Source organism: Bos taurus, chromosome 7, assembly GCF_002263795.3.
Source record: "Bos taurus isolate L1 Dominette 01449 registration number 42190680 breed Hereford chromosome 7, ARS-UCD2.0, whole genome shotgun sequence".
NCBI lineage: Eukaryota > Metazoa > Chordata > Mammalia > Artiodactyla > Bovidae > Bos > Bos taurus.
Genome location: NC_037334.1, coordinates 46,087,596 through 46,113,393, shown reverse-complemented (window position 1 = coordinate 46,113,393; position 25,798 = coordinate 46,087,596). Strand labels below are relative to the sequence as shown.

General features: G+C 54.2%; 1 protein-coding gene across 11 annotated transcripts in view; it reads right to left on the bottom strand.

The window, feature by feature from the left end:
- JADE2 (jade family PHD finger 2) overlaps positions 1-25,798 on the bottom strand; it is a 52,028-nt gene that overhangs the window by 5,006 nt on the left and 21,224 nt on the right. For 10 of the 11 annotated variants that reach the window (XM_024995168.2, XM_024995165.2, XM_059888889.1 and 7 more), the window contains 8 exons: positions 22,513-22,670; positions 18,185-18,345; positions 17,286-17,497; positions 15,884-16,051; positions 14,321-14,437; positions 12,583-13,047; positions 3,923-4,040; positions 927-1,055 (listed from right to left, as the gene is read on the bottom strand). In XM_024995168.2, the coding sequence (XP_024850936.2) occupies positions 927-1,055; positions 3,923-4,040; positions 12,583-13,047; positions 14,321-14,437; positions 15,884-16,051; positions 17,286-17,497; positions 18,185-18,345; positions 22,513-22,670 (1,528 nt within the window). The remainder of the gene's footprint in view (positions 1-926; positions 1,056-3,922; positions 4,041-12,582; positions 13,048-14,320; positions 14,438-15,883; positions 16,052-17,285; positions 17,498-18,184; positions 18,346-22,512; positions 22,671-25,798) is intronic. The other variant, XM_024995167.2, reaches the window with a different exon arrangement.

The window sequence follows — 25,798 nt, the reverse complement described above, 5'->3', positions numbered from 1 at the left end:
GCACAGGAGCACACCCAGCCCTGCTCACCACCCCACATAGCATCATCCTGGGAGCATAAGGGATAAGGAGCCCTCTGGTCACCAGGGGGCGCTGGGTTTTCATGAGTGTTGCTTTCCAGAGCTTCCAAAGCAAGGTCTTGGCTAGGGTGTCCGTCAGGGCCAGCTCCAGTTATGGGCTCTCCTTCCTTTACTGAGGTCTTGGAAGGTGGCCACTGATGTTCCCATTAGATACCAAGTTGTCTCCTTCCTGAGACCGAGGGAAATAAAAGATGACCTGGGGCCTCCATGCTAGAGGTGACCTGGGGCTTCGATGCTAGAGGTGAAGTGTGGCTTCCACGCTAGTGCTGAGGTGTTCCTCTAGAGCACGCCCCTTCCCTGAGGAGTGCTCTAGAGGAAGCATGTGACATCCTGGGAGACAAAGCCCAAGTCCCAGAGCCTCTCTAGGGATACCATGCTTAATGGGGCAGCAGTAGAGAGATCTGTGACAGACAGCTGTGACAGTGAGATGTGCTGGGCAAACACCACTCCTGTGGGGGTCTCTGGTGGCTCCCAGAAAGTCTGCAGGGGATGAAGGGAGGGCCTACTTGAGGACATTCTGGCAGAGGGGGACAGGGACAGAGAATTATGGTAGGCCCTCACCCCACAGCATGACACAGGGTTCCTTGAAGGGCCAGGATGTCTAGAGGGAGAAGTTCTTGGGCCCAGCCTCTAGTCTACGAGAGGAACCCTTGGGAGGCCAGCTAGGGCTCCGACACCTCAGTCTCCTCTATACCTGGAAGGTGGGAGTGCCTGGGCATGGAAGGGCCTGCCGACCCCTCCTGGCCTCCCACTCTGCAGCAAGGATGCTGGTGGTTCCCGTGGCCTTTGGCGGGGAGCTGCAAGTGCAGTGATGGTATGAGTCTGGCTGTGTGCACCAGGCCACTCACCAAGCTGCCCCAGGACTGAGTCGGACCCTGCCTTCACTTTCTCTTTCTTCTCGGGGCTGCCCTTGGGGCCCTCGCGGCCTTTTCTTTTTGAGTCGCTCTTCTTGCCCTTTGTTTTCCTCCCAGACCGCTCTGCATCAGGGAAAGAGAGAGGAGGAGGGAGATGGTTACCCCAAGCAGGCCAGACAGAACCAAGACCCCTGTGTGGAATCCCAGGAGAGCCCCATCACTTGGTGTCTCGCCTTCTAGGTCACCTCCCCTGCACCTCCGCAGGGTGGGTAGGTCCCACCCACGTGGGACCTAGGATAACTGTGGCTCCAGCGAGTCAGGGAATAGCTGATGTGGGAAAAGGGGGTAAGAGTCCCTGAGGAGCTTAGTGCGGGGCTCAGCGACACGAGGAGGGGGAAGACCACTCTATAGACCTGCGCCGCAGTTTGACCTCTACGGACTACAGATCCTAGGACACAGTCCTAGTGGGCAGGAAGGCTGGCTGGAGGTGAGTGGATAGGACAGGGCCTCATGGGCTAGGCCATGGAGGTGAAGGTGGATAGGTCACTGAGGGGTCAACAGCCTTGGGTTCCCCTCCTGACACAGGGGTCAGCCCCCTGCCTTGCTCTCTGTCTGCTCTGGAGGTTAGACAGTTGATGGGAGACTCGGGGTACACACCTGGCCCTCACACCCTTCTAGTCCAGGACCACATAGGTCTGCGGAGTCACAGAACAAAACAGAGCAGGGGAGGGACATGCTGTGGTAGGGAGCTGCCAGGAGTCTCCTCCTAGCTTCTCAGCCAGAGGCTGGAGGGCTTCCTGAGTAAGCGTTCAAGAGAAGGTGGAGGAGCATGGGCCCAACTCCAGGATTCTGCCCAGCTCTGCTGTTCATTCTAGGTGTAACCTCGGGCCAGGCCTCAGTCTTCTCACCTATCACATGGGACAGCACCTACATACTTGGAGGGAGGCTTCCAAGTCCCCCACCACACTCGTTGTGGCCTGAGCTCCTCCCAAGGGCACAGACCTTACACAGCTGACCCTCCAAGCCCTTAGTGTCACTTCAGACGTTTTCTTCTTGCCCTGGCTGCAGCTATGCCAGGGTCCTTCCAGTTCCTCTAACAAGACAAGCTCACCTCCAGGTCCCCAAATATATGGTTTCCTTGTCCCTCCCCTGGTTCTGTTCACAGCCTAAGTATCACCACCACTGGGAAGCCTTCTCTAGGCTCCTGGCCAGACAGACCTCAGCAATATACTTGCAGCCCATGTCCCACCCTATGGAAGAAGCATCAAAACACTGAGGGCATCGGCTTCGGGCAGAGGCAAACCAGTCTTCTCTCCAAATTCCTTGCCCTGACCAAAAGGTGGCCTGTTGCTGCTGCTCAGGTCTGCTGCTGCTGCTGCTAAGTCACTTCAGTTGTGTCGGACTCTGTGTGACCCCATAGATGGCAGCCCACCAGGCTCCCCCGTCCCTGGGATTCTCCAGGCAAGAACACTGGAGTGGGTTGCCATTTCCTTCTCCAATGCATGAAAGTGAAAAGTAAAAGTGAAGTCGCTCAGTCGAGTCCGACTCTTAGCGACCCCATGGACTGCAGCCTACCAGGCTCCTCCGTCCATGGGATTTTCCAGGAAAGAGTACTGGAGTGGGGTGCCATTGCCTAAATGTCTCCAGACTCAATGAGAGAATGCAGACCCTCCGAGCTCCTGACCATGTTTCTGGAATCCTGTGCCTAAGGGCACTGCATGCCTCGCCACTCTCCATTGCCTTCCTGCAGTGGGATGTAAGGCCCGTGTGAGCCCCAGGAAGCCTGAGATGTTCCAGCGTCACCACCACCAGGAAGCCATCCCTGATAGCTCTGTCCCTGCACTGGCACCCCTGGCAGCCCCCCAGACACCACCTTCTTTTGTCTCTCCAGATAGTGAACTCTGTGAGGAAAGGAAGCCTGTCCGTTCAGTCCACGGCAGGGTACCCCTGTGCCCAGCACAGAGCCCAGTATTCTGTCTACCCTCAATCAAGGAAATGACAAACAAGAGGGAGCCTGGGAAGGTCTGGGGGCCTCCTATCTAAGCTGCCCTAGTCCTGGGAGTGCACGATGAGCCCTGACCTCTAAATGGTCGTGATGCAGCATCTGTATCGGGCAATGCTGGTTTCTGGGGCAGGGATGGGGCAGTAGAAGGTCCTCAGTTGTTGACTCTGGTGGTGGCCCAGCCACTCTCCTTTCTCTGCTCCAGGCCTAGCCCAACCCACAGGCTCTACCTGCAGTGGCAGCCTCTGGCTTAACAATCTCTCCATCCACCTGTTTTTACTGCATGGAATTCAACATCAGAGCACCATCTTCTGCACTAAGCACTGCCCTCCTGAACATGTTCACACTCCACAAAGGACCCTGTTGTCTGGCAACATCCACAACTAACAAGACAGATCACTCTCAGAGCTTCTTTAACCTTTGATTTCCAGATCTGTTAAATGCATGTGATGGTAAAAGCCTAAGAAAGAAGAAAAAAAACCTATTGGCACAGGGCCTCAATCCTGTCAGCTGGGGTCAGAGAGAAGGAACACATAGTTCCTCCTCCACCCCTGGGCAATTGCCTTCTTCAGAATCAACACACAGGCACACAGGGGTTCAGGGAAGCTTGCCAGCTTGGTCCCTTCCTGCCCTGGAGCCAAAACAGAGCCACGGAGACTTCTGGTTGCACCTGTTTACATGCAACTCACTCCTGGACCACAATGGGCCCCGCACTGCCTGAGAGCCCCGTGAACCAGAAAGCTCCCTGAGGGTAGGCCTGATGCCCACATCACATCTTTGCTCCTTGCCTGCCAACACACACCCAGGACCCTGGGAGGCCCCTGCCTTGGTCCACTAACTGGGTGCAGAGGGTAAGGGTGGGGTCAGTGGCCCCTGACCCCGTACACATGCCCCATCAGGCTCTGAGGACACATAGCTCCCTGGAACCCAGCCCCCTCAAGGGTGTGCTCACGAGAGGTGGCCAGCGGCAGGCAGGGGAAGCGCCTACCTCGACACAGATCCTGTTCGATAAGTTTCATCTGCAGGTGGAATATCTGCTCCTGGAGCTTGCAGATGGCATGTTTCGTTCTCTCGCGCCTTGTCACCATGTAGCACAGATTTCTAACCTGAGGAAACACAAGAGAGATTTTCCACCTTACTCATGGGCAACCACCTCAACCTCCCAACGCTGGGGGGCCACTCTGCCTAACCTGCCCAGGATATCTGGGAATCAATAACCAGGCCCCGAATGCATTCTCAGTCCTGAGCTGCAATTCTCTGATCTAAAATACAGGGCCAAGCACAGTCTTGGCCCCAGGGCCCGCAGTGAAGCCAGTGTGGGCAGGGAGTACATTTGCAGAGGTCAGGCTGGCAGTTCTGCCTTCCTTCCCTAGGCCTGCACTTCCTGGCTGAGTCATGCCATTGCCCAAGGCCCTTCCAACATGACTGCTCTCCCTTGTATGTAAATCCCCCAAGGCTAGTCACGGCCTGACAAGGTCACCAAGTCCATCCTTCAGCCTCCTGTCCAAGGCTTCTTACACATCAATGAAACTCTTCAGCCACCAGCACCCGGGCAAAAACCACCTCCTGTCCTGAGACACAAATGACCGGTACATGAGAGAGCTCCAGCAGAAGAGCTCTGAGTAGAGAGGCAGTCCCTGATGCACTGGAGCCCAGCCTGCAGCTGACCCCTGTCCACTTGTTGCACTGGCCCTGAGCCAGGTCCACAGCTGCTCTGCTCAAGGCCCCATGTGCACTCGGCCACGTTCACTCTGCCAGAGACAGAACTCCTTTGGGGGAAGGGCAGGGCCTCTCAGACTACCTTAGGCCAGCTAGGAAGAGCCTCTTGGGGCCTGGGACACCATCTTGCTTAGCCCATGGGACAGGGCCAACTCTGCAGCTGGCCTGGAAGCACCTGAAGAATGTTGCTTCCTGTCCACCTGGTACCTTGACCCCGTGTGCCATCCCTCATTGGCTGTTCTCAGTGTACATCATCTCTCTGGGACCAAGTCCAGGCCTCTTCCCCATCAGGATACCACTTGCTCTGGCACTGTCTTCAGATCGGGTCACAGTCTCCAGCAAAAGGGACATCTGGCCATCGGAATCCTGGGTGCCACCAGGTTCTACCTCCTGCTGGGTTCTGTGTTCAAGGCTGAGTTCGGTATTCATAGCCTTAAGCTGCCTGGACATGACCTGAGGGTTCTAGAGCCCCTGCCTCTTGTTGTGACCATGACTTCTCCCACCCTGGAGTAGCCATGATCAGACCTCCCTGTTGGCACAGACCTCCTCCCCTGCTCCCTGAGCCTCGCTGTGAAAGAGAGCCCAGAACACCTGCGCCAGGCTAGCAGGCCTCCACAGGACAGGCTCTGCGTGGGTTCTCAGCACCACTATGCACCGCAGCCTAGACTGAATACCAGGCTCTCCTGTGGTCAGCACCTCCCCAAGGGGCAGCCACCTGGCCCAGCCTGTGAGCCCTTGCTCCAGCACACTGGCACCATCTGACTTCTTCACAAATCCTGGACTCCCTAGGACGTCCCTCCAGCCAGCCTCCTCCTACACATCTCTAGGCACAGGCTTGTGCTGGTCCCTGGGCTCAGCTGCGAGAGGTCCCACCAGAGTCCCCTTCTTCTGAGGGCTTGCTGCTCAGCAGGGCAGAGAGCTGCTGACCAAGTACTGACAGGACCAGGCAACCCTGATCCAGACTTGGGGGTGGTGAGAAGGCTCCCTGGAGAAAGGGGAAGACAGGCAGGACCTCATCCTTCAGGGCTTGGCTCCAGGGTCACCTCCAGGAGGCTTCCCTGTCCATCACATCTAAGCAACTCAATCTCATTCTCCTCATATTCTGGTCTCTTTCCTTCCCAGCAGTCATGTGGCTGAGCACGCATAGGGACAGTGGGGCTAAAGGCGGCTGTGTGGATGCATGGCTACTCTGGGGGCCTGAAAACAAACTAGTCAATATATCTAGCCTAAAACCAGATCAGGACTACTTCCTATTTAAATACAGATGTAGTTTTCTTTCTTTTTTTTACTTTTAGAAACATTAGAGCAAGGTTTCTTAAGGCAGGCTGGAATGAATTCCTGGTGAAGATTAACCCCCAAATCCCTGGGGTGGCTGGTTAAAAGCACAGATTCCCAGGCTTGGGGGAGTATCAAATTCTCTGGGGGTGGAGCCCTCAAATACATATTTTACACAGCACCACAGCATCTGAGAACTATTGCCAAGCTCCAAAGTGAGCTGCATGGGTACTGAGTTTGACAGCTCAGCACATATAGGAAGATAATATTCTAGTGGGGTTTTTTTGGCCCTATTAGAAATTTTGATTATGTATGCTTTACAATATAGCATGGTAGATATGAATCAGATATTAAAAATACAATATATTGGAGGTAAATGCTCAATTTTTTTCGTGATAAGGGTACATACACTACACAATCAGTAATGTCTGGAGACTTCTGCTATAGAAGATTCTGTGAGAATCCAAACAGATTGCTACCCCTTACTCCCAGTTCACTATGGAATCATCAACTCCTCTAATTTTTCCTAAGACTCTTGGTAACATAGCTACATGTAACTGAATGCTATAAAATTCCTCTTCCATGACGGCTTTTGGGGAAAAGTACTGCAACCATCTTAGAAGCCAACCCAGGCTATTAGATTCCTTACATTGCTTTTTTCTGATTATAAATATAAAACAAAAAAAAAACAACCCAATCAAAAAGTGGGCAGAAGAACTAAACAGACATTTCTCCAAAGAAGACATACAGATGGCCAACAAACACATGAAAAGATACTCATCATCATGAATTATTAGAGAAATACAAGTCAAAACTACAGTGAGATATTACTTTACACCAGTCAGAATGGCCATCATCAAAAAATCTACAAACAATAAATGCTGGAGAGGGTGTGGAGAAAAGGGAACCCTCTTGCACTGTTGGTGGGAATGTAAACTGGTGTAGCCACTATGGAGAAAAGTATGGAGGTTTCTTAGAAAACTAAAAATGGAACTACCATATGATCCAACAATCCCACTCCCGGGCATACCCAGAGGAAACCATAATTCAAAAGACACATGCACCCCAATATTCAATGCAGCACTGTTTACAATGGCCAGGATATGGCAACAACCTAAATGTCCATCAACAGAAGAATGGATAAAGAAGATGTGGTGCATATACACAATGGAATACTACTCAACCATAAAAAGGAACAAAACTGTGTCATTTGCAAAGACGTGGATGGACCTAAAGACTGTCACACAGAGTGCAGTACATCAGAAAAAGAAAAACAAATATTGCACATTAAAGCATATATGTGGAATCTAGAAAAATGGTAGAGATGTTCTTATGTGCAAAGCAGAAATAGAGACACAGACGTAGAGAGCAAACGTATGGACACCAAAGGCAAAAGCTGGGAGAGTGCAATGAGCTGGGAGATTGGGATTGACCTAAATCTACTAGTATGCACAAAGCAAACAGTGAGAAACTACTGCACGGCACAGAGAACTCTGCTTGGTGCTGTTATGACCTAAATGGGAAGGAAATCCCAAAAAGAGGGGTAACAGATATATGCATGGCTGATTCACTCTGCTGTACTGCAGAAACTGACACAGTAGTATAAAGCAACTACACTCCAATTTTTAAAGAAAATGATAAAACAAACACCAAACAGCATAAAAGTGAGCATAAGAGTCCTCCAAAACTAGAGCAGGGATCAGTAATAAAAGCAGGTTTTATGTTTTGATAAAGGTTTTTTTTGTTTCCTTGGCCACACCATGCAATCTTAGCTCCCCAACCAGGGATCAAACCTGTGCCCTCTGCAGTGGAAGTGCAGAGTCCTAACTGCTGGACCACCAGGGAATTCCCTTGATAAAGTTGTTTTGATAACAGCAAATTTGGCAGAGACAGCCTGGACGTGCGCTAAGGAGGGCAGGAGGCAGGGAGGACTCTCAGCCAGTTACCTTAAGCTAGAATGGACCAGTGTAGGGGCATTCATGGAGCCTAGGGAGGTTACAGGAGGAGCAGAGCACACTGGGCATGAGCTCTTGGAGCCTGGGAGGCAGGTGTGGGACGGAGCCAGCCTCCTGATGGGGAGTAAAGCTGTGGAGCAGAGGCGCAATGAGAGGAAAAGCCTAGTGCAGTGAATGACCGCAGGGACCAAGGGACACTCAGAGAGGGAGCAGCAGGACTGGATTATCAGGGATGGGGAGTCTGGTCAGAGCATCCACAGGAAAAGTATCTCAAGACCAAGGGCATGTTTAACTGTGGCGACCACTGCTGAGGAGGCTGGAGGATAAGGGTGGAGAAGTGGGAGAGACGGAGGCTGCTGGCAGCCCTGGTGGAAGGTTTTAGAATATGGTAGTGGCAGGGGTCTGGCCTGCCACTATGGTACACAGAAATGAGGTATTAAAAATACAATATATTGGAAGTAAATTGCTTCAAGGAAGCTCCAAGAGTGAGAAGCAAAGAGATAAGAACAGTGAGGGATGACAGAAAAGGAAAGACAGGGACGAGGGTAGAGAAACCGATGATTAGAGGGATGTGGGGGAGGGAAGACTTGCTTTTGAAAATGGAAGAAAGTAAAATGGATTCAAGCACTGGTGCAATCCTGGAGACAGAGGGGGATGAAGAAAAAATAGACACTCCTGTGCTGTGGGGTGTGGGCTGGAAAGAGATCCCGGTGAGGGGCAGGAAGGGGAGGACATGAGAGCAAAGGGCAGAGAATGGGTCCAGAGGGCACTAGTGGGCAAGGGTTCTGGTCTGAGGAACAGAGGATGAGGTCTGCTAAGAGAAGGGGGCGTCCTGAGGGAGTGGGGGCAAGGGTGGGAACAGGTGGTAGAAGGAGAGCCCAGAATGCTGCTAGCTAATGCTTTTATCAAGGCTGGCTGGCAGGCACCTTGGGGTGCTCACCCACTCACTGCTATAAGATCTCTGCTGGTTGGCAGAGTGGCTCCTACTGGGTGAGGCTCTGCCCAGCATGTGCCCTTTGCACAGGCAAAGGGACTGGCAGTGAGCTACTACCACAGGACAGGAGTGAGGAAGCAGGGGACAGTGGAGAAGGAACTGAGCAGGGAGAACAGGGGGCTTGGAGATCTGGGGCTACTGATCGGAAGCAGGTGGAGCGGGTGAGAGGGCTTGAGTGGGTGGAGGGGGTAACGGGGTGGAAAAGTCCCAGAGTTGCAAGCCATGGGGTTGAGAAGCTAGAGGCTGGAGGCTACAGCTGCCCACTCGGCTTTAGTAGGAGGTCAAAGAGACACAGCTCAGGCGCTGAAGATAGTAATGGTGTGTGACAACCGACAAGGAAAACGTGGAGCATGGGGGAGGCAGGGCCAAGTCTCTGGGGGAGAGCTACGGACGTGGAAGCCGGGGGGACGTCTATCCTCTGGGGCCACTGTCTGAGAGCCGCTCCTGCCCTCTCGACTCTTCTCAGGCCAGGTAAAACCTTTAATAAACTCCTGGTAATCAGGTCCAGAGCCACAGACAGTAAGTGAGGCCCCGTGCAGCCCACACTGCCAGCCCGGTTGCTAGGGGACACCAGCCAGTGTTTGTCAGGTTGATCGCTGCTCATCAGTACTGCAATTTTTTTTTTTCTGTCAGCTGTGAACAACTCTGAGAGGATGCGGTAGCCAGGCCTTCCTGTGTTGCCTGCCAGGGCCAAGGCCTAAGGCTGAAATTTGAGGAAAGCATATCGTCTAGGCTAAGCATAAAATGGGATTTCATGCTGGTGGCTTCTCTCAGCAAAAGTCTTGCCTGGCCTTGGGAGGCAAATCAGTTGAGGAGGACCCAGGATTCCTGGCCCATAGCCCTGGGCCTGCCCTTTCAGTCCTCCCTGGAGCCCTCCCTCCGAGCAGCCCATCAGCTAAGAGTCAGAACAGCAACAATAATCACCACTGACAAGGGAGGGTGGTGTGCTAAGCCCTGTCCCTGCCAAATTTCCCATGATTCAAGATCAGCTAGACTCTTATTTCCATTTCACAGACAAGGAAACTGAAACTTGGAGAAGCAGAAAGTGAAACTCAGAAGGCACAGAGCTGGGCAGTGCTGGAACTGGATGCAAATCCAGGCTATCCACAGCCTCAGTCTCAACTCCTCCCCCGAATCCCCGATGGACCCAGCCCAAGCTGGCCTGGTGCCCAGTGACAGGCTGGATCCTCTTGACTGTTGGCACGGGGCCATGGTCAGAGACGGAGCCTGCTGGACAGGCCACCGACAGTCATGGGTCTTTGCAGAAAGCCTCCCCCGTGGCACAGTTCTCGGCCTGCTTCACTCACTCAAGTCACCAACGCGTGGCCGTGAAAGGTTCTGAGGCTGGATCGGAGTGGGGGGTCAATGGAGCTCATGGCTGCCTAACTTCCTCTCCTCAGCCTGCCAGGGCTGTGTACTCAGCTGCTGCCCTTCAGCCTGGCTTGGAGGCTGCTGGAGAAGCAGGGGCCCTCCCAAGCCCTCAGAAGCTGAACAGACTGCAAGGCTGACCCTGCCTCCTCCTCCTGGGAGCAGCGTGGACTGACTCACACCTGACCTGGGAGGGCTCTGTGCCCCAGCCAGAGAGGTCTGTGAGGTGGGGATCCCACAACTGCCTCAGCATCCTAGCCGGTGACACCCTCAGCCCCTGGCCTCACCTGCACCAGCTGACAATGGGCTCGAGAGGCTGGGGGACTGAGGAGGGAGTACTTTTGCCCAGGAAGAGTACAGAACAGACAATAAGCCAACAACTCTCTGACGAGCCCCTCCCCTCTTCAGGTCCAAATTCAGCTCAACTCTAGAAAACACATATTCCTCCAAGGCTCTCTATAGCCCCACTGCTCATCAGGAATGGCATCACAAACTTCTCAGCTCCTTCTCCAGGATGATGGTTCAATAGGTGGGCCTGTCCCCTGACCACCCCACGCAGCCCAGCCAGGATCAGACATGTGTTGAGCAGCAGAGATCAGGGAGGTCAGACATGATGTGTCGTTTGGAAACAGGAGGGCTAAAAGCAGGGTCTGTGTACTGCAGACCCTGGGGGTGGCCTGAGGACAAGTGTGGAAGCAGCTTTGGTCTCAGAAGGATCTGTCCCTGAGGGCCCTGCCACATGGGGCAGGAGGCTGGGCTGCCCAGGAAGTGGTGACCGCAATGTAGGTGGCCTTGCTTTCTGTCCCCGTTGACACTGTGGACAGGTGATCATCTCCCTGCCCCCTACCTTCTGGTTGCAGGCTGGCTTCCAGGCAATAAGCTTCCTTCCTCCCAGGCCAAAAGGGCCATTTCCATTTGACCAGGCCTCAGGGCAGATGCATATGGGGGTGAAGGAAGGTAGAGAAGCTGGGTCCAGTTTCAGAGCCTCCACCTCATTGCCCCTTACCCCAGTACTCAGCAGATGCTGAGTAGCTCTAACCATTTTACAGCCTTGCCAACTGAGACATACGCAAAGTAGCTGCCTTAAGTCACACAAAGCCCCCAGAATGCTTCCACCCCTGCTGCTTCCTAATTTGGTCTGGGAGATGGTAGGCGTGTGTGTGTGTGTGTGTGTGTGTGTCCATAGAGGACACCCTGACATGACCCCTCATGCCCCAGAACCCTAGAAATGAATGTCCCAGAGAGGAGAGGAGAGGCCAGAACAGCACCTGGGGTTCGGAGGACTCGATCAGGGACCTGAAACACCCTGCTTTATGCTCAGGTTGCCTCCAACTCAGGGTTGGGACTCTATCTGGAGGAGCTTTAGCTGGAGGAGTTGGGGAGGGGTGTCAAAAAAGCCAAGTTTGAGGGCACACAACACAGAAGGCAGGACCTTCTCACCTGTCCTCTGGGAGGAGGAGGAGGGATTAGAGGCTTTGGGGGGGGTGGGCCTCTGTGCTCTAAGAAAGCAACTCTCACTGGCCCCGGATCTCCACAGCCCGACCTAAAATCATGAAGTCTGCACACCTGCCTTGTCTCACTCGGTCCCCAAAGCTGTGTGCCTGGACCAAGGCAAGATTGCCTGCCACCCGGTGCACAGCTGAGGGGTTCCGGCCAACCCACTCACTCCATCTGGGCCCCATGATGCCACCTCCAGGGTGAGTGTTTGGAATCTGCAGCCACAGCTGAAGAGTGTCTGCTTAAAGTCTTTCTGCAACTTCCACAAACACCGTGGTCCAGAAACACCCAGCCCCACAGGCTGTTGCTGGTTTCAAGCCCAGCCTCAGGCCCTGGGCCTCTGCTCACATGGCTCCCTCAGTCCAGCACCCCAGGAGCTGCACTCACAGCTGTCTTCCCTGCTTTGGCAGCACATGCTGATTATACTGATTTAACTCTCTTGTGATGCCCCATGCCTCCCCGGCCTGACTCTAAGCAAAGCTCCTGTGTTGGGACCAGGCCGGGCCCACAGAGACAGCTAGGGGTCAGATGCCTAGATCCTCCCCCAGCTCTGGAGTCTCCCAGCCTCACAGTCATGGCAGGCCCCCACCTTTGATCAGACCTGCAAAAGGGTTGGGACAAGAGGGACTTAAAAGAGCCCAGAGCTGGATCCTCCCCTGTTCTGCAAACTCTGTTATCCCAACCTGTCCAAGATCCGGAGGCCCTCACCGCCTTGGCCAGAACTCACAGTTCAAAAGCTGGTAAGCCACAGCTGCTCCAGGGCAGCGAGGGAGGGGCGGAAAGGCCTGCTGGGACACCCACCAGGCAGGCGGGTGGGCGGGAAGCGGCAGGGGGACTCACTCTCTCCAGGTCCTGCCGCAGGTGCGTGAAGAGCTTCAGTCGGCGGTAGAGTACGTCCTGCTCCTGCTGGGCCAGGTTGTCCACCTCGTCTGTCTTGGGCGTCAGCAGCGGCTGGTTGGAGTTGGCTTTCCTCTTCAGCTTCCAGTACTGGTAGATGAAGTCGACCAGTGCCTCGGCCAGGTCCAGGCGCTCAGCCACCTCGGCTGGCTCTACCAGCTCATAGAAGTCTTCCTCCAGCTGTTGCAGGCGCTGCTTGCGAAGGGTCACCTTTTCCAGGTCCTCGCTAGCTGGGCTGGGCTCCACAGGCTCGGACGGAGCTTCACCCCTTGGGCCCCCATCACTGTGCTCCTGGCAGAACGACTTGAACTTGACCTCATCGTTGTCTGCTAAGATAGTCCTCATTTCCAGGCTGTGGTCAAAGGCGCATGTGACATGGAATGCCGTGACGCAGGAAGGCATGGAACACTGGAGGGAGACAAAGGGCAGCATGAGATATGGAGGGGGCCCCGGTGGGAGGCAAGAAGGATGGGGGGCATCCCTCAGGGTGACACTGGCAAAGCAGCATGCTGGTGAGACCCTAAACAAAATGGCTGCCAACATCCTGCGGGGTGTCGGGGGGAGCCATGGAAGAGGGCAGGGGAGCTTTTGGGGAGCTGAAAAGGAAATGGGGTATAGCATCATAACCCCTAGGGAAATCAAGTTAGGTGACTGACAGCCTCTCTGGGGATGAGCTGCATTTCCGTGTGGACAAATGACTTTGGAATCTGAGACATCAAGAGACAGAGGCTGTTGATGGGTCCCTGCCTCCTCTACTCCTGAAGCGGTCTCTAAGATGGGGAGTTGTGCCCCTCCTTTGTCCTCTGGGAAGCGGGGCTGGAGTTGGGCCCTTTCCTTCCTCTCTTGTCCAGGCAAGTATGGCCAACTCACGGCCTTAGTTGCCTGAGATGATGGCTGTGGGCAGCTGACAAGTGTTTCAGAGACAACCCACCGAAATATTAGTGGGGCCCTTTATGCCGCACTCACAAGCCATTCTGAGAATCTTACAAACGGTAGAGGCACGTCCAGTATTTGCAGTGACCACTGTTTCTGGAGACATGAGAGAAAGAAAGGCTGACCCTTCCACCTCCCAGCCTATAGTCCAGGAGCATCAGCATCACACAAGAACTTGCTAGAAATGGGCAAATTCTCAGCCCCACCTCTGATCTAGAGATTCAGAACCTCTGGGGGGTAGGAACAGCAGTCTGTGTTTTAACAAGTCCTCTGGGTCATACTGAGGCACCCTAGAACTTGGGAGCGGTTACTGTTAACAAACTAGCACAGCCCTGCCCTGTGTAGGGAGAGCCAGTCAGCTTAGCTGAAAGTAAAGTTTAATTCCTACTCCTCTCACATGTCCAGCTGATACTGGATGTAAGGTCAACGTCCTTATGAAGCCCAAAGAAACTTGCTGTTAGGAAAGCCAGAGTCCCTGGTACTATAATGGGGTGGTGAGCCTGACTGCCCAGGCCTTTACCCCATGCCCAGTGATACTATGGATGGAGGAAGGTCCAGCAGATGGGGAGCTGACTGCGGTCCCCATCGCAGGCCCGACAGTGGCTGTGCCTGCAGCCCTGTGGGGCAGGCGGAGGGTGGCAGCAGTGGCTTGCTGTACAGGCTGTCCCGGACACGCCCCGTGGCGTAGCTGTGGCAGGCTCCTGAGTGAGCTCCCAGGCGGCAGCGCGGTGGGGGGGGGGCCGTGTACCTGGATGCACGTGCCCGTGCACTCCTTGCAGAGGCTGCAGGACAGAGCCCAGCGGCTGGCTGGGATATGCGAGATCTTGGTGATGGGCTCCATCTTCTCGGGGCACCCGATGCTGACCTGGGCAGGACACAGGGAGCTGCGTCAGGCCTCTCAGCCTTAGCCAGCCTCCAGGGCTTACCCAAAGAGAGGACTGTCTGCTGAAACCAGAGGGTGGGCAGACAGGGCAGTGGGAGAGTCCCAAGTCCTATCTCATGTCCCAAGTGGACCACTGAACAAGCGTTGGTGTGTGCTCGCCGGTGGCTAGGCTTAAACAGTGACTGGGAGCGCATACATCAGTGTGTGTGTAGCTGACTGAGTATATGAGTGCCCGTGACCGTGTGGGTCTCAAGACAGAGATGCTTCCATGTGCAGGTGAGTATGTGTGCAAGGTCCCCTTCTCTTTTGTACCTCAGGCCTTTGTTAACACCATCTTCAGAGTTATTAGAACTGGTACTCATTTTACTTATGTTTCTGGGTGCATCTATAGGTCCCCACAGCAGAATCTCTTCTTGGGGACTTCCAGGGCTTTCCTGGCCAAGGGGGATGTGCCTTTGTTCAGCCCCTCCCAGGGGGACAGGCCTATAACCACTCCCATCTCCTGGGCACAGCCCACCCCTCAGCCCCAGAGGCAGCGCCCATGCCTGAGGATAGGAAAAGGGTCCCTGTCCAGAGATCCTGAACCAAAGAACCCCATAGGTAGGTCCTGATTGCTTCTCTGTGTCTCTGCTGTGCCTCGGCCAGGGTATACTCAGAGGTCGTCCCGACCTTCAAGATGCTGATGTGGGAGTAAGTGACTGCTGCTGACATAACCACTAAGATCACAGAAACCTGCGAGGTGGGACCCAGCAAGGACTTTCAGACTGAAAGCCCAGGAAAGGGAGGGGCCACCTGCTGACCAGGCCACCTGGCTTGCTTCCGGGCACAGGCAGCATTGGAGGGGGGCCTCATTCTGGCTCAGGGCACACAGCAGGGGAAGGGCTGAAACGTCAGCGAATGTCAGCATTTCACACATCAAATAAGATGGGAGCCCAAGGCCTCTGCTAACTCACTGTGGGCCCAGCCCGTCACCCACGGCCCCTCCCCTCCATCCCAGCCACAGTCTTACTACCCAGTTTTAACTAGGCTCCCCATCTGATTTCCTTTTGGGTCATTTGGCTCACTTTTAAACAAGTGCTTGACTTTGCTTGGGACCACTGTCTAGATCTGGGTAAACCCACAACCTGCTCTCCCCTAGAATCAGCTGCCTGACTTCTGTCCAGCTCGCACACCTTCCATCTGGATCCCCAGTGGCTCAAAATCCCATTTTCCCATGTAAACCACTACCAAGTTCTGCCTAAGTCCAAGGGTAAAGTTCCCTGTGGGCTGCTGCCTGAATTCTTCCCAGGCTGGACATCTGAGATCTACCATTTCATGTAGCCCATCACCTTCTTTTCCCAGTGCTCTGCCATCTGGGCTCTGAGCTCTGTTCAGACCCACTTCCCCATGGCTGGGCCCCAGGGCCACCCCACCCCCACCTCTGCCCACCTCAGGAATCCACAGGGCACAGCTGACGTGCACCCACTTGGTCCCACTTCTAGTGGGCTTCAAGGCTCCTCCTCGCTTCGGGCAGAGCAGGCACTTCGGCTGGACACCCAGAGCACATGTCCGGCACAGCCAGCTGCCCGTGGGCACCTTGAGGATCCCATAGCATGCCTGGGGAGAGAGCAGGGAGGACACAGGTCAGAGGCAATGGCCAAGGTGCGTCTGCAATGCGCATTCAGCTGCAAACAGTCCTAGCCCCAGCCCATACTGGGAGCTACAGAGTGACACTGCTACTCAGCCCCACCAAAGACCTCCTGAGGGACTGTAATGCAGAGGCTCCAAGGAAGCTGTGTGCAGGCACTGTGCACTGAAATTTCACCGTTTCACAGTCCTCTGTGAAAGGGCTCAGCTCTGCCCTCTGCTGGGAGGACAGTCACTTCAGCAGAGGTTTTTAATCAGGGATGGATTTCAGGGGCATCCATGAACTCCCTTAAACTGAATACAAATTTGGGTATGTATGCTGCCCTCAGACAAGGGCCAGAACTTTTGTCTTTTTTCACAGGGATCTGTGGTCAGGGATCCTTCTGGTCATGCCTAGGGATTATGGACCTAAGAGCTGCTGGGTGTAAGGGATGTGAACAGGGTGAATGCGGAAAGTGGTGTACCACCTACCCACCTGCCACCAAGAAGCCCATCTGAGCTCCCCGGGCACTATTCCAGCAAAAGTGGGTGAGGGAAGGCCTTAAAGTCAGGGCTAGAGTGGGTCCACTGAGTTCTAGTCAGTTCTTCTACATCTTCCATGAACTAGGCCCAGAGATGTCCCAGACCTACAGCCTTGGGGCTCAAGATCAACAGGGTAGCCTAGTCAGGCCGTACCTGGCTCATAATACTAATAATGTTAACAAATACAAACAGCCCTTACTGTACGGTTCTAAGCAAATGACTCAGAGTAAGGAACTTAATCCTCAAAACAACTTACTTTTATTTATACTTGAGGAAACAGCAGCTCAGAGAGGTCAAGAAACCGACCCCAGATCACACAGCTTGCAAAGGGCAGAGCCATGATTTGAAACCAGGTGGCCTGGCTCCAGGCTGTGCTCTCCATCACTACACTGTGCTGCCTCGTTGTAAGTTGAGGAGCAGAGGAGGACGGGGTAGGACGGTCCGTGGGCAGAGTCTGAGGGAGGCTGGCGGCAAAGGACAGGAAGACCATCCAATAGGCATTACTCAAGTCTGGCTGAGGGGGCTACACCCTGGCACCATGGGCACTCGTGCCCTTCCCTTCTCCCCACTTGCCCTCCTTAGGGGCCTGTGCCCACAGCGCTGCTACGCCCCCACAGCCAGGGTGAGCGGTCAGGCAGGCGCCTGCCAGCATCACACGGCAGTGGCCGTGGGGGCTGCCCACCTGGTGCACGCAGACGTTGCATTTGTCGCAGAAGACCATCTCATTGCCATCTTCGCCCTCGGGAGAGCGGCACACGTCACAGACGACATCCTCGTCGTACTCAATGCCCAGCCCCTCCTGCGTCTCGATGGCCCGCGCCATGTTCTGGTGGCACAGCGTCTCCAGCTCCTCCAGCACACGCTCGAGCGTCAGTTCGTCCAGCTCCGGCTTCTCTGTGAGGATAGCAGGGCGGGGGTCGGAGCCCAGCCTCTCGGGGCAGTTTAAGGAGCATTTCTACCTGCACACTGAGTTTACTGTCTCGGGCCCCCAGTTTCATCGTCTGAAAACCGACTGGGTTGAACCATGCAAAGGCCCGGAGGCCTGGTATGGTGCTATGACTTCAGACCCTGCTTGTGACCACACACACACACTTGTGTACACACAGATGCTATGGGGGTGTCTGTGTCTGGGATGCAGCCACCACCATGGGGAACCCACTGCCTGAGCTGTGTGTATGGGGGGCACCTGAGAAGGTGGCTGAATCCAGCAGAGCTGGCCTTTCCTGGGACATGGTGGGCCTTCAGCCAGAAGGCCCATACCAGCTGACCCCAGCCCCATGTGTCACACTGGACTTCTAGGTGCTCACTCACTCTTCATGTAACGGTCAGACTTACTGTGTGGGTACACGCTCAGTCATATAATACTCCCCCAAACCCTGTAAAAGACATGCTATTACTGCCTCCATCTGACAACTACAGAAACTGAACCACAGTAATCAGTAACATAGCAGGGACTTTCCCCCAGATCTGTGCAGTGCCAAAGCCCAGCAGTGGCCACTGCCATTCTGAGAGTGAGGATGGTTTAGAAGAGAACCCTGTGTGGCCTGCCCCCGTCCCATTCTCACCTGGCAGGTCACCTACCCATCTCCTTGAGCTCCGAGTTGATAAGTTCCAGCCAGTAGGCGTCAATCTCGTCCAAGTCATAGCGGCTGCCCCCTGCCCAATCAGGCTGGGAGCCCTCACCAAGTTCAGAGCCACTAGGGGAAACCTGGGTAGGGGGGCCTTCCAATGGCGGAAGAATCCTAGGAATTCAAGAGAAGATATGTGGGGAGGGTGCCCTCAGCCTGCTACTCTTGCTGATCTGAGGGCCACCTCCAGGGAGTTGGCCAGCCAGGATGAGGGTCTAGCAGGAAAGTGACGTGTGAGACTTTGATGCCAAGCAGAGCCTGCCTCCTTCCTGTCCCTCCTCCCATCTGCCCACCCTGCAGAGATTGTAGGAGGCCATTCCCTTTGCCGTCCTGGGCAATGCCCAGTGCCAGTCACTTTGGCACAAGTTGGATAGGGCCAGCTGGCCCCCAGGTCCTTCCGCATACCCTTTCAAAGCTGGGGAAAGGCCCCCAGAAGCCCCAGCCCCTCCTCCACCAGTAGTCTCAGGGGACCTGAGGCCAGGGCTCCTCTGGGGTGAAGAGGACGCACCTGCTACAGCCCCAGAGTCACATTTCAAGTCAGCCCTCTCTCAGGCCATGGCTCTGCCTTGGAGGCAGCTTGCAAGGGTCCTGGCTACAGGGCAAGGTCTCCAAGCCCAGCTCTGCCACTTAATGTGTGACTCTGGGTAAGCCACTTAGCTCCTTTGCGCCCCAGAAAATGACCCAATGATAACAGCACCTAGCTTCCACAGTGGGCATGAGGATTAAATGGATCAACACGTGTGGAGCTCTTAGAACTGTGCGTGGCATGTAGTAAGTGCTATACTCGAGTGAGTGTGTATTTTAAGACCTCTGGATATCACTTTGCTCCTTCTGAAATGGAATATGAGGGTCTGCTGCCTTGGGAGGGCACAGCTTCCTCTCTTGGCTCAGCTGTGTGCTGCCCCTCAGTTCCTAGTGCCAGTTCAGAATGCCAGCTCTTCCCACCCCCTACCAGTTGCCATGGTTATTTCTGTGGAGCCTGGCCTCCATCTGGCCGGCCCTGCCAGGGCTGCGAGGCCCCTTACTTGCCCGAGAGGCCTCCTGGGGTCGAAGGCAGGGCTGCCAGGGGCTGTGACTCAGCGCAGACTGGGGAGGGGAAGGCAGAGACATGGCACAGATATGGGGAGGGCACTGGGGCTTCAGGAAGAGCCCCAGGTGTTGGCAAGGGGGCAGGTAGGATGAAGGGCGGGAGTGCAGAATGGCCTCCAGGCAGGAGGGAGGCCCAGAGGAGACTGAGGGAGGCAAGGATACAAGGGAGGGGGCTTACAGTCACCTTCTGCCACACAAGATGCTCAGATTAAGGAAGGTCCTAGGCAACAATAATGACCTGATGCCCACCCCCAACCCCTAGACCACTTCAACTAGAAGCAATAGTATTTGCTTTGCAGGACTCTGAGTCCTATAAAGTTCTGCCTTTCCTTGGGAGGCTCTTATTTAAATTAACACATTCTTTCAAAAACACTGTAATTTTGCCACGACCCTGATTTGTTTGTGTCCCCGGCATATGCTCAGCTGGGGTTTGGGATAGCCTGAGAGCCCGCCACCTAATGGCGTAACTACCCACACTGTGTGCTCAGGATATACCTGGCCAGACCTCTTGGGGCCAAGATCACATTCCTTTCTCCGGGAAGCTGGGGTTAATGGGCTATCAACAGAAGAGGCATTTCCTGTGCTTCCTGGGGTGCTCATCTTCACCTGTCTGGCCTCTTCTGGCTCTGACTATGGAGGAAGCTCTCCTAACAAGGGTGGTTTGACGTCACCCTCAGTCAAGGCCTCAGTCTTGGCTGCAGCCAGTAGAACCGAGGTCAGCGGGGAGGAGATGGGTGGCTGGGCTGGGATCTGGGGGAGGAGGTAGGGGCGGGTGGGAGGTGGGGTTGTGGGAGGCTCTCACTCCAGAAGACCAGATAGAAAACAGAGGCTGGTTTTGCCCTGGGCTGTCTCTTTTGGCCACCCCGAAGAACAGTGCAGGCCCTCCTTCAGGTCATGATCTGACAGTGAAAGGTTCTCATTATCCAGAGAAGTTTAGGACCATGAGGCAGGTAGACCTGCTCAAGGGCCAGGGAGGACTGGGTAAGAAGAGAGGGATGGAGGGGACTAGGGAGGCAGTGGGGGAGGGCAGAGTCAGCAAGCCAGGGTGACTGGGGCACGAGGCTCTCTCTGGGCCACACAGAGGCAGCCCAGGGCCTGTTTCTGCGGCCTGTGACTTCCTGGCCCAGCCCACAAGGCCCTGGCGGTCATGCAGGGAATTCCCCAGAATTTCCCAACTTCCTCCTCTATAAAATGGGGACAGCAGTGTGACTTTTAGAGAGCTGATATGATAATTAGATGAGAAGATGAACTTAAGGCTCAGCACAGCAAGTTCTCAGCAACAGAGCTCCTGTAACCATTCTGACCACAGTGCCTGCTGTGTTGGCTTCCAGGTGAGAGCTGTGCAGGGAAAGGTGGCCCATCAGGTGGAGGTGCCAGGCTGCAAGAAGAAAGGGAGAGATGGGGCCCAGAGATATCTCCGTGGGAGCATCCCTGCCCTTCCAGTCTTATGCTCTCCAAAGAGCAGGGATTGGCCAGGAGTGCCTGGCTCTTGTCAGCCTAGCCCTGCGTATATGTGGGGAATGTACCTAGTAGGGCCAGAGCTGTCTGAACACATGCTTCCGTCGTGATTTCAACAGATAAGACACCGACTGAAGCCAAGTTACTTGTGTGGCGGCATCTACAATTAATTACCCAGGCCAGCAGATGTTTCCGGAACCACCTGACGTTGACATGGAGGACAGAGGACAAACCGCTGGGCTAAGCCTAATCAGGACTCGCCCTTCTCCGCCCAGCTGGTGGCCTACCCCTCTGCCTTGTTACCCTGGGCCCTTGGCATGTGAATTCTCAACTCATCCTCACCACTACACTATCAGGCATATACTGTTATTAGATCAATTTTATGGAGAAGGAAACAGGTTCAAAGAGGTCAGTTATAGTTCTTTGGTCTGTAGAGCGGACAGGGTGAAGCTGGCTGGGAGACTGACCCACGTTTTTGGCCCTGGGCAGAGGACATGCAGAATAAAGTCTTTCTCCAAACTCCACATATACTCTCATCTAGAGAGGCCTGGAGCATCACTGATTCTCAGAGGGCCAAAGATAAGAGCCCTTGTGAGCCCAGAACAATAAGCACTGCCCAATACCCAATCCTCACTGGGCACCAAGTGAGGCTTAGTGTGTGCTTCACCTCTGTAATCCCATGCCCAGCACAGGCCTGGCACCAGGCAGGCACTGGGTGTCTGTGAGCCCATCATAGGTGTGGCTGCCAGGGAAGCATCAGTGCCGATGTCAAGGGAGGTGACAGCTGAAATCTTTGCCCTAGGTCCTGGCAAAATGGACCTAAGCGAGAGCCCCGGGGCTGTCAAGGCTGGGAATGGACTGTCAATTAACACAAATCTGCCCAGCCCAGGCAGGCTGGTGTGTGGGGGGAAGGGAGGCCGGGGCAGCAGCCCCTATAGCCCAAGACACGACTTGGAGGGTTTCCCAGGGCGCAGGAAGAAGCACTTGGCTGAATTCTGTCACTGGAAGCAAGGCCCATGGCCACGAGGCCACCTCCTTACATGAGCACAGGAGTCTCTCTGACCTACAAGACCACAAGGCTCCCGAGCCCAGAGAGGACTCAGCCCTGATCCAATCCTGATCCTAGGAGGCAGCAGGCCCTCCTCAGAATATGATCATAGCAACCATTTTGTGGATATCTGGTGTGTGCCAGACACTGGATTTCTTGCTCCCAAGAACTCCTCAAAAAGGTTTTAAGAAGCCAAGAGCATGGTTTGTCCCTATTTTAAGGATTAGTTAGAGGTCTGGAGATATCCCCAAGAAGATCTTCTGGCGGGACCCAGTTTGGAACAACATCAAGCTACTGTCGGCCAGTTTTCACTGCGTGTTCGTGTGGGCCAGGTCACGGGGCCTTCCACGCATCATTTCTCTACATCATCGACCACCGCATAAGGCAGGTGCTGTTGTTATCATTCCCATTTTATAGACGAGAAAACTGATGCCCAGGGAGATTACATTCCCTGCCCAAGGTCCCACTGAACTTGAGAGGCAATTTGAACCCAGGCTGTCTGGCTCCAGAGCTGAGCCCAAGCTCAAAACCTTGGCCTCAGAGGTAAAACTGCAGTATTTCTGGAACACTGCAATGTTTTTTTAAGAACAAAAGAAGCTAAGAATAGAGACAGACTAGAAAGGAATCGCTTGACCCGTCCTAGCCTCCCCTTCCTATGGCCCCCTGGCCTGGGCTGCCCGGCTCACCTCACCACAGGCTCTGGAATGGCCTCTGCCCCGGCGGGCACCTGCACACCTTTCTCCCATTCTTGTCGCCATGGGTCTGCCAAGATATAGTAGTCATCTGGGCTGAGCTGGTATGAGTCTGGGATCTTCATGGCTGTGATCAAGTCTGTCCGGAAAACCTGTGGGGAGACAAGGTGGAGAGAGAATGGTTTCAGATCATCTCCAGGTCATCTGCTTCACAGGCCAGGGCAGGAAAAGGCAAATGCTGAAAGCCCACTCTCTCAAAAAAAAGAATACGACACAAAAGCAGTAAGTACAATAACCCATCTTCTCTGAACCAGCAGAGCACTTTGCATACCAATCTCCAATAAATGTTGAATTGAATTTACATGCTCTGATCTGCTCAAGGACAGAGTCTGAGTGATGGATAGGAGTGGACCTTAGAGGGAAAAGGAAAGACATGTGGGAAAGGCAAAAACACTGAGGAAAAAAATCAGCTGGCAGAAAGGCTTGTGTGAATGCAATACTGCCATGAAGTGTCTGTTTAGGGAATTTCTGTTGAAGATTCAAAATTATGTTTGTTGTTGTAACCGCAGTCACAAGTGTAAAAGAATCCAGGCAACTACACGCCAGGGCCTCAGGCAAATGGCTGAGGGAGAGGCCAGCTCTGGGAGCGCCTAGAGGGCAGCCGCCCGTGGGGCAGGGCCTCACGGTCCCCAGGAACAACGGCACCATATGCCCTGTTCAGTGGGCGCTCCGCTGGGCCATGCTCTATCATGGGGAAGGAGAAACGCATGGAATTCCTTCTCCATCAAGCCCTTCCAAAGCCCTCGGGGCCAGGCCATGAGTGGACACACCCTCGTGCTTTGGTTTCCTTGTGAGCACTTGCTCGCTCAGGGGGAAACTTCTTTTCCCAACGTCCTATCTGTGGCCCCCCCAACCCCAAAGCAACCTCCAAGCCCAGCCGCAGGAGCACTGGCAGTGCCTCATCTGTCCCAGCTGCTTGTCCTCACCTGGGCCCCACAAAGGGCTGCTGTAGGACTTGGTGGCAGCCCTAGACACTATGTGACTTGCTTTGGTACCAACTTTCCCAGTGAACATCACAAGTTAAAGGAGAGTTCATATCACAGAGAGAAGAGAAACCACTACAGGGAGTCCTCCAGGTCTCAGACCCAACTCCAAGCCCACGTCCCTCCCTGGAAGACTCAGCATCCACCAGCCTTCCAGGGGTGGTGGCCAGTCAGTGGTAACCTCTGCCTGCAGGAAGCCCCAACTGCTGGTCATCTGTCTCACTTCAATCTAGGAGACAACTGAAAGGGGGCGCCAAGGGGGCTCAAGGCAGGGTCTTGCAGAAATCTAATTAACGTCTGCTTCTAGCCAGAGAGGGCCCTTGCTTGCAAAAGGTCAAGTTTCTTGAAGACTCTATTTGCCAATATAATTTAATTGTTAAGATTAACACCCTAACATTTAATTAGGGTGTCAGTGTGAAAAAATTAAAATGAGATTACGATTAAATGCTAATTACACAGAAGATGAAATGTGGCAAAGATTTCACAACCCGGATAATTTGCATATCTTATTAGCAAGTAGCAAGACAACTGATATAAGAACATAAACTCAGGTAGTGGGTGCTTCTGTGCTGTCCTTCAGCACCCTCCCCACTCCGCTGGCTGGGGCAAGGTTATTCCCTCTGGGGCCCCCTATTCAGGACCTGGCAGGGGTAAACTGGACCCACAGCAGACTGGTGACTGTCTCAAAGTTCTCCCAACGCTGGCAAGCCCTACGTGGTACAACACCTAATGCCCTGTTACTCTGAATGCCATGAGGAACCAGCCGCCAGGGAAAGCCTGTCATCTTGCCCCTTCCAGAGCCCAGTGTCACTGTGTGCCCCTCCAAAAAGGCACTGGTGAGTCTGAAATCTCCTGCTCTTCCCTTTTCCTGAGCTATAGTTCAAATGCTGCCTCGTGGGATCACCCTGATCACTGCAACTCAGGGTGGCCAGCCACCCAACAGAGCCACTTTCCAGCCCATGGTCCTGTCTCACTTCCGAGTACGTATACTCCTGAAAATTAACTGGTGTATGCATGTTCCTTGCTTCTTGTCATCTCTCTTGCCACACCCGTCCTGTTCTCTGCAACATTCTCAGGGCTTGGCAGGGGGACTGGCACAGAGTAGGTGCTCAATAAATAGTAACTGAGAGAATGATTAAATGGATGAGTGAATAAAAGGGCCCCTCTGGGGAGTTACCTGATAAGTCTGATGACCCCAGCTGGCTCCTTGGCAGTGCTTTTTGAACCCCCACGAACTGGAGAAACACCTCATGGATACATCCAGAGCTGAAACAACCCAAGTACGTGGACCGAATGGCGCAAGAGGCAGCCCTGGTCTGTAGGTGCAGACAGAGTGCCAAGCCACACCAGCAAGGGAGAGGTGGCTCTGTCCTAGGAACAGGCTTGGTGCTGAGAACTCAAGAGCAGGAAAGGATCACATGCTCAACTCAGGTAAGGAGATTCAGGAGAGAAAAAGAGTCTGGTCCCAAGAGAGTTGCAAGCTTCATCTGGTATGACTGGATGCCACTGGCCCCTTTGGGCAGAGGACTGATGGAAGCACAGGAACGGCACCACTATCTTACAGGTACCAGTCAACACTTAAAAGAACACAGTATGCCCAGCACCGATCCAATGGATGTCCTTGAATTAACTGTTAGTCCCTATTCCAACTCTGTGAGGTGGATGCTGTTATCATCCCTATTCTACATTAGAGAAACCTGGGACTCAGGTTAGTTTAATAACCTACACAAGGTCCTACATGTTAGAAGTGGCAAAGGATCCCAGACAGACAACTCTGGAGCCATCCAGCACTCCTCTGCAACCTCGCCCCTCTTGGCCACCGGCTCACTGCCAGTGCCCTTGCATTAACCCAAAGCCAAATCAAGGGGTTTCCCCAAAGGCTGGAATATGCAAATCAGATGGTGACCTCTGCAAGTTCCAAGTTCTCCAGCGGCTTTCCACTGTCTTCTTACTGCCCTCAGGATGAGCCATGACTGCATTAGTAGTCAGTCTCCCTCCCGAGCACGTCTCACACTTGGCACAGGGGAGGACCCCACTGGGACACTTCTCCCTGCCAAAGTGGGGGCAGTCTGTTTCACCCTTAGGTGTTACTCCAGCCCACAGCTGCTCTAGGAAGGCTTCCCTGATGCCAGGCTGGGTTCTGGGCTTCCTCTGGACTCCCACAGCCCCTCTACTGGTATCCCTTGGTTTCCTGCCAGGCCTTCCCCACTAGAAGGTAAGCTCAGTGAGGTCTGGCC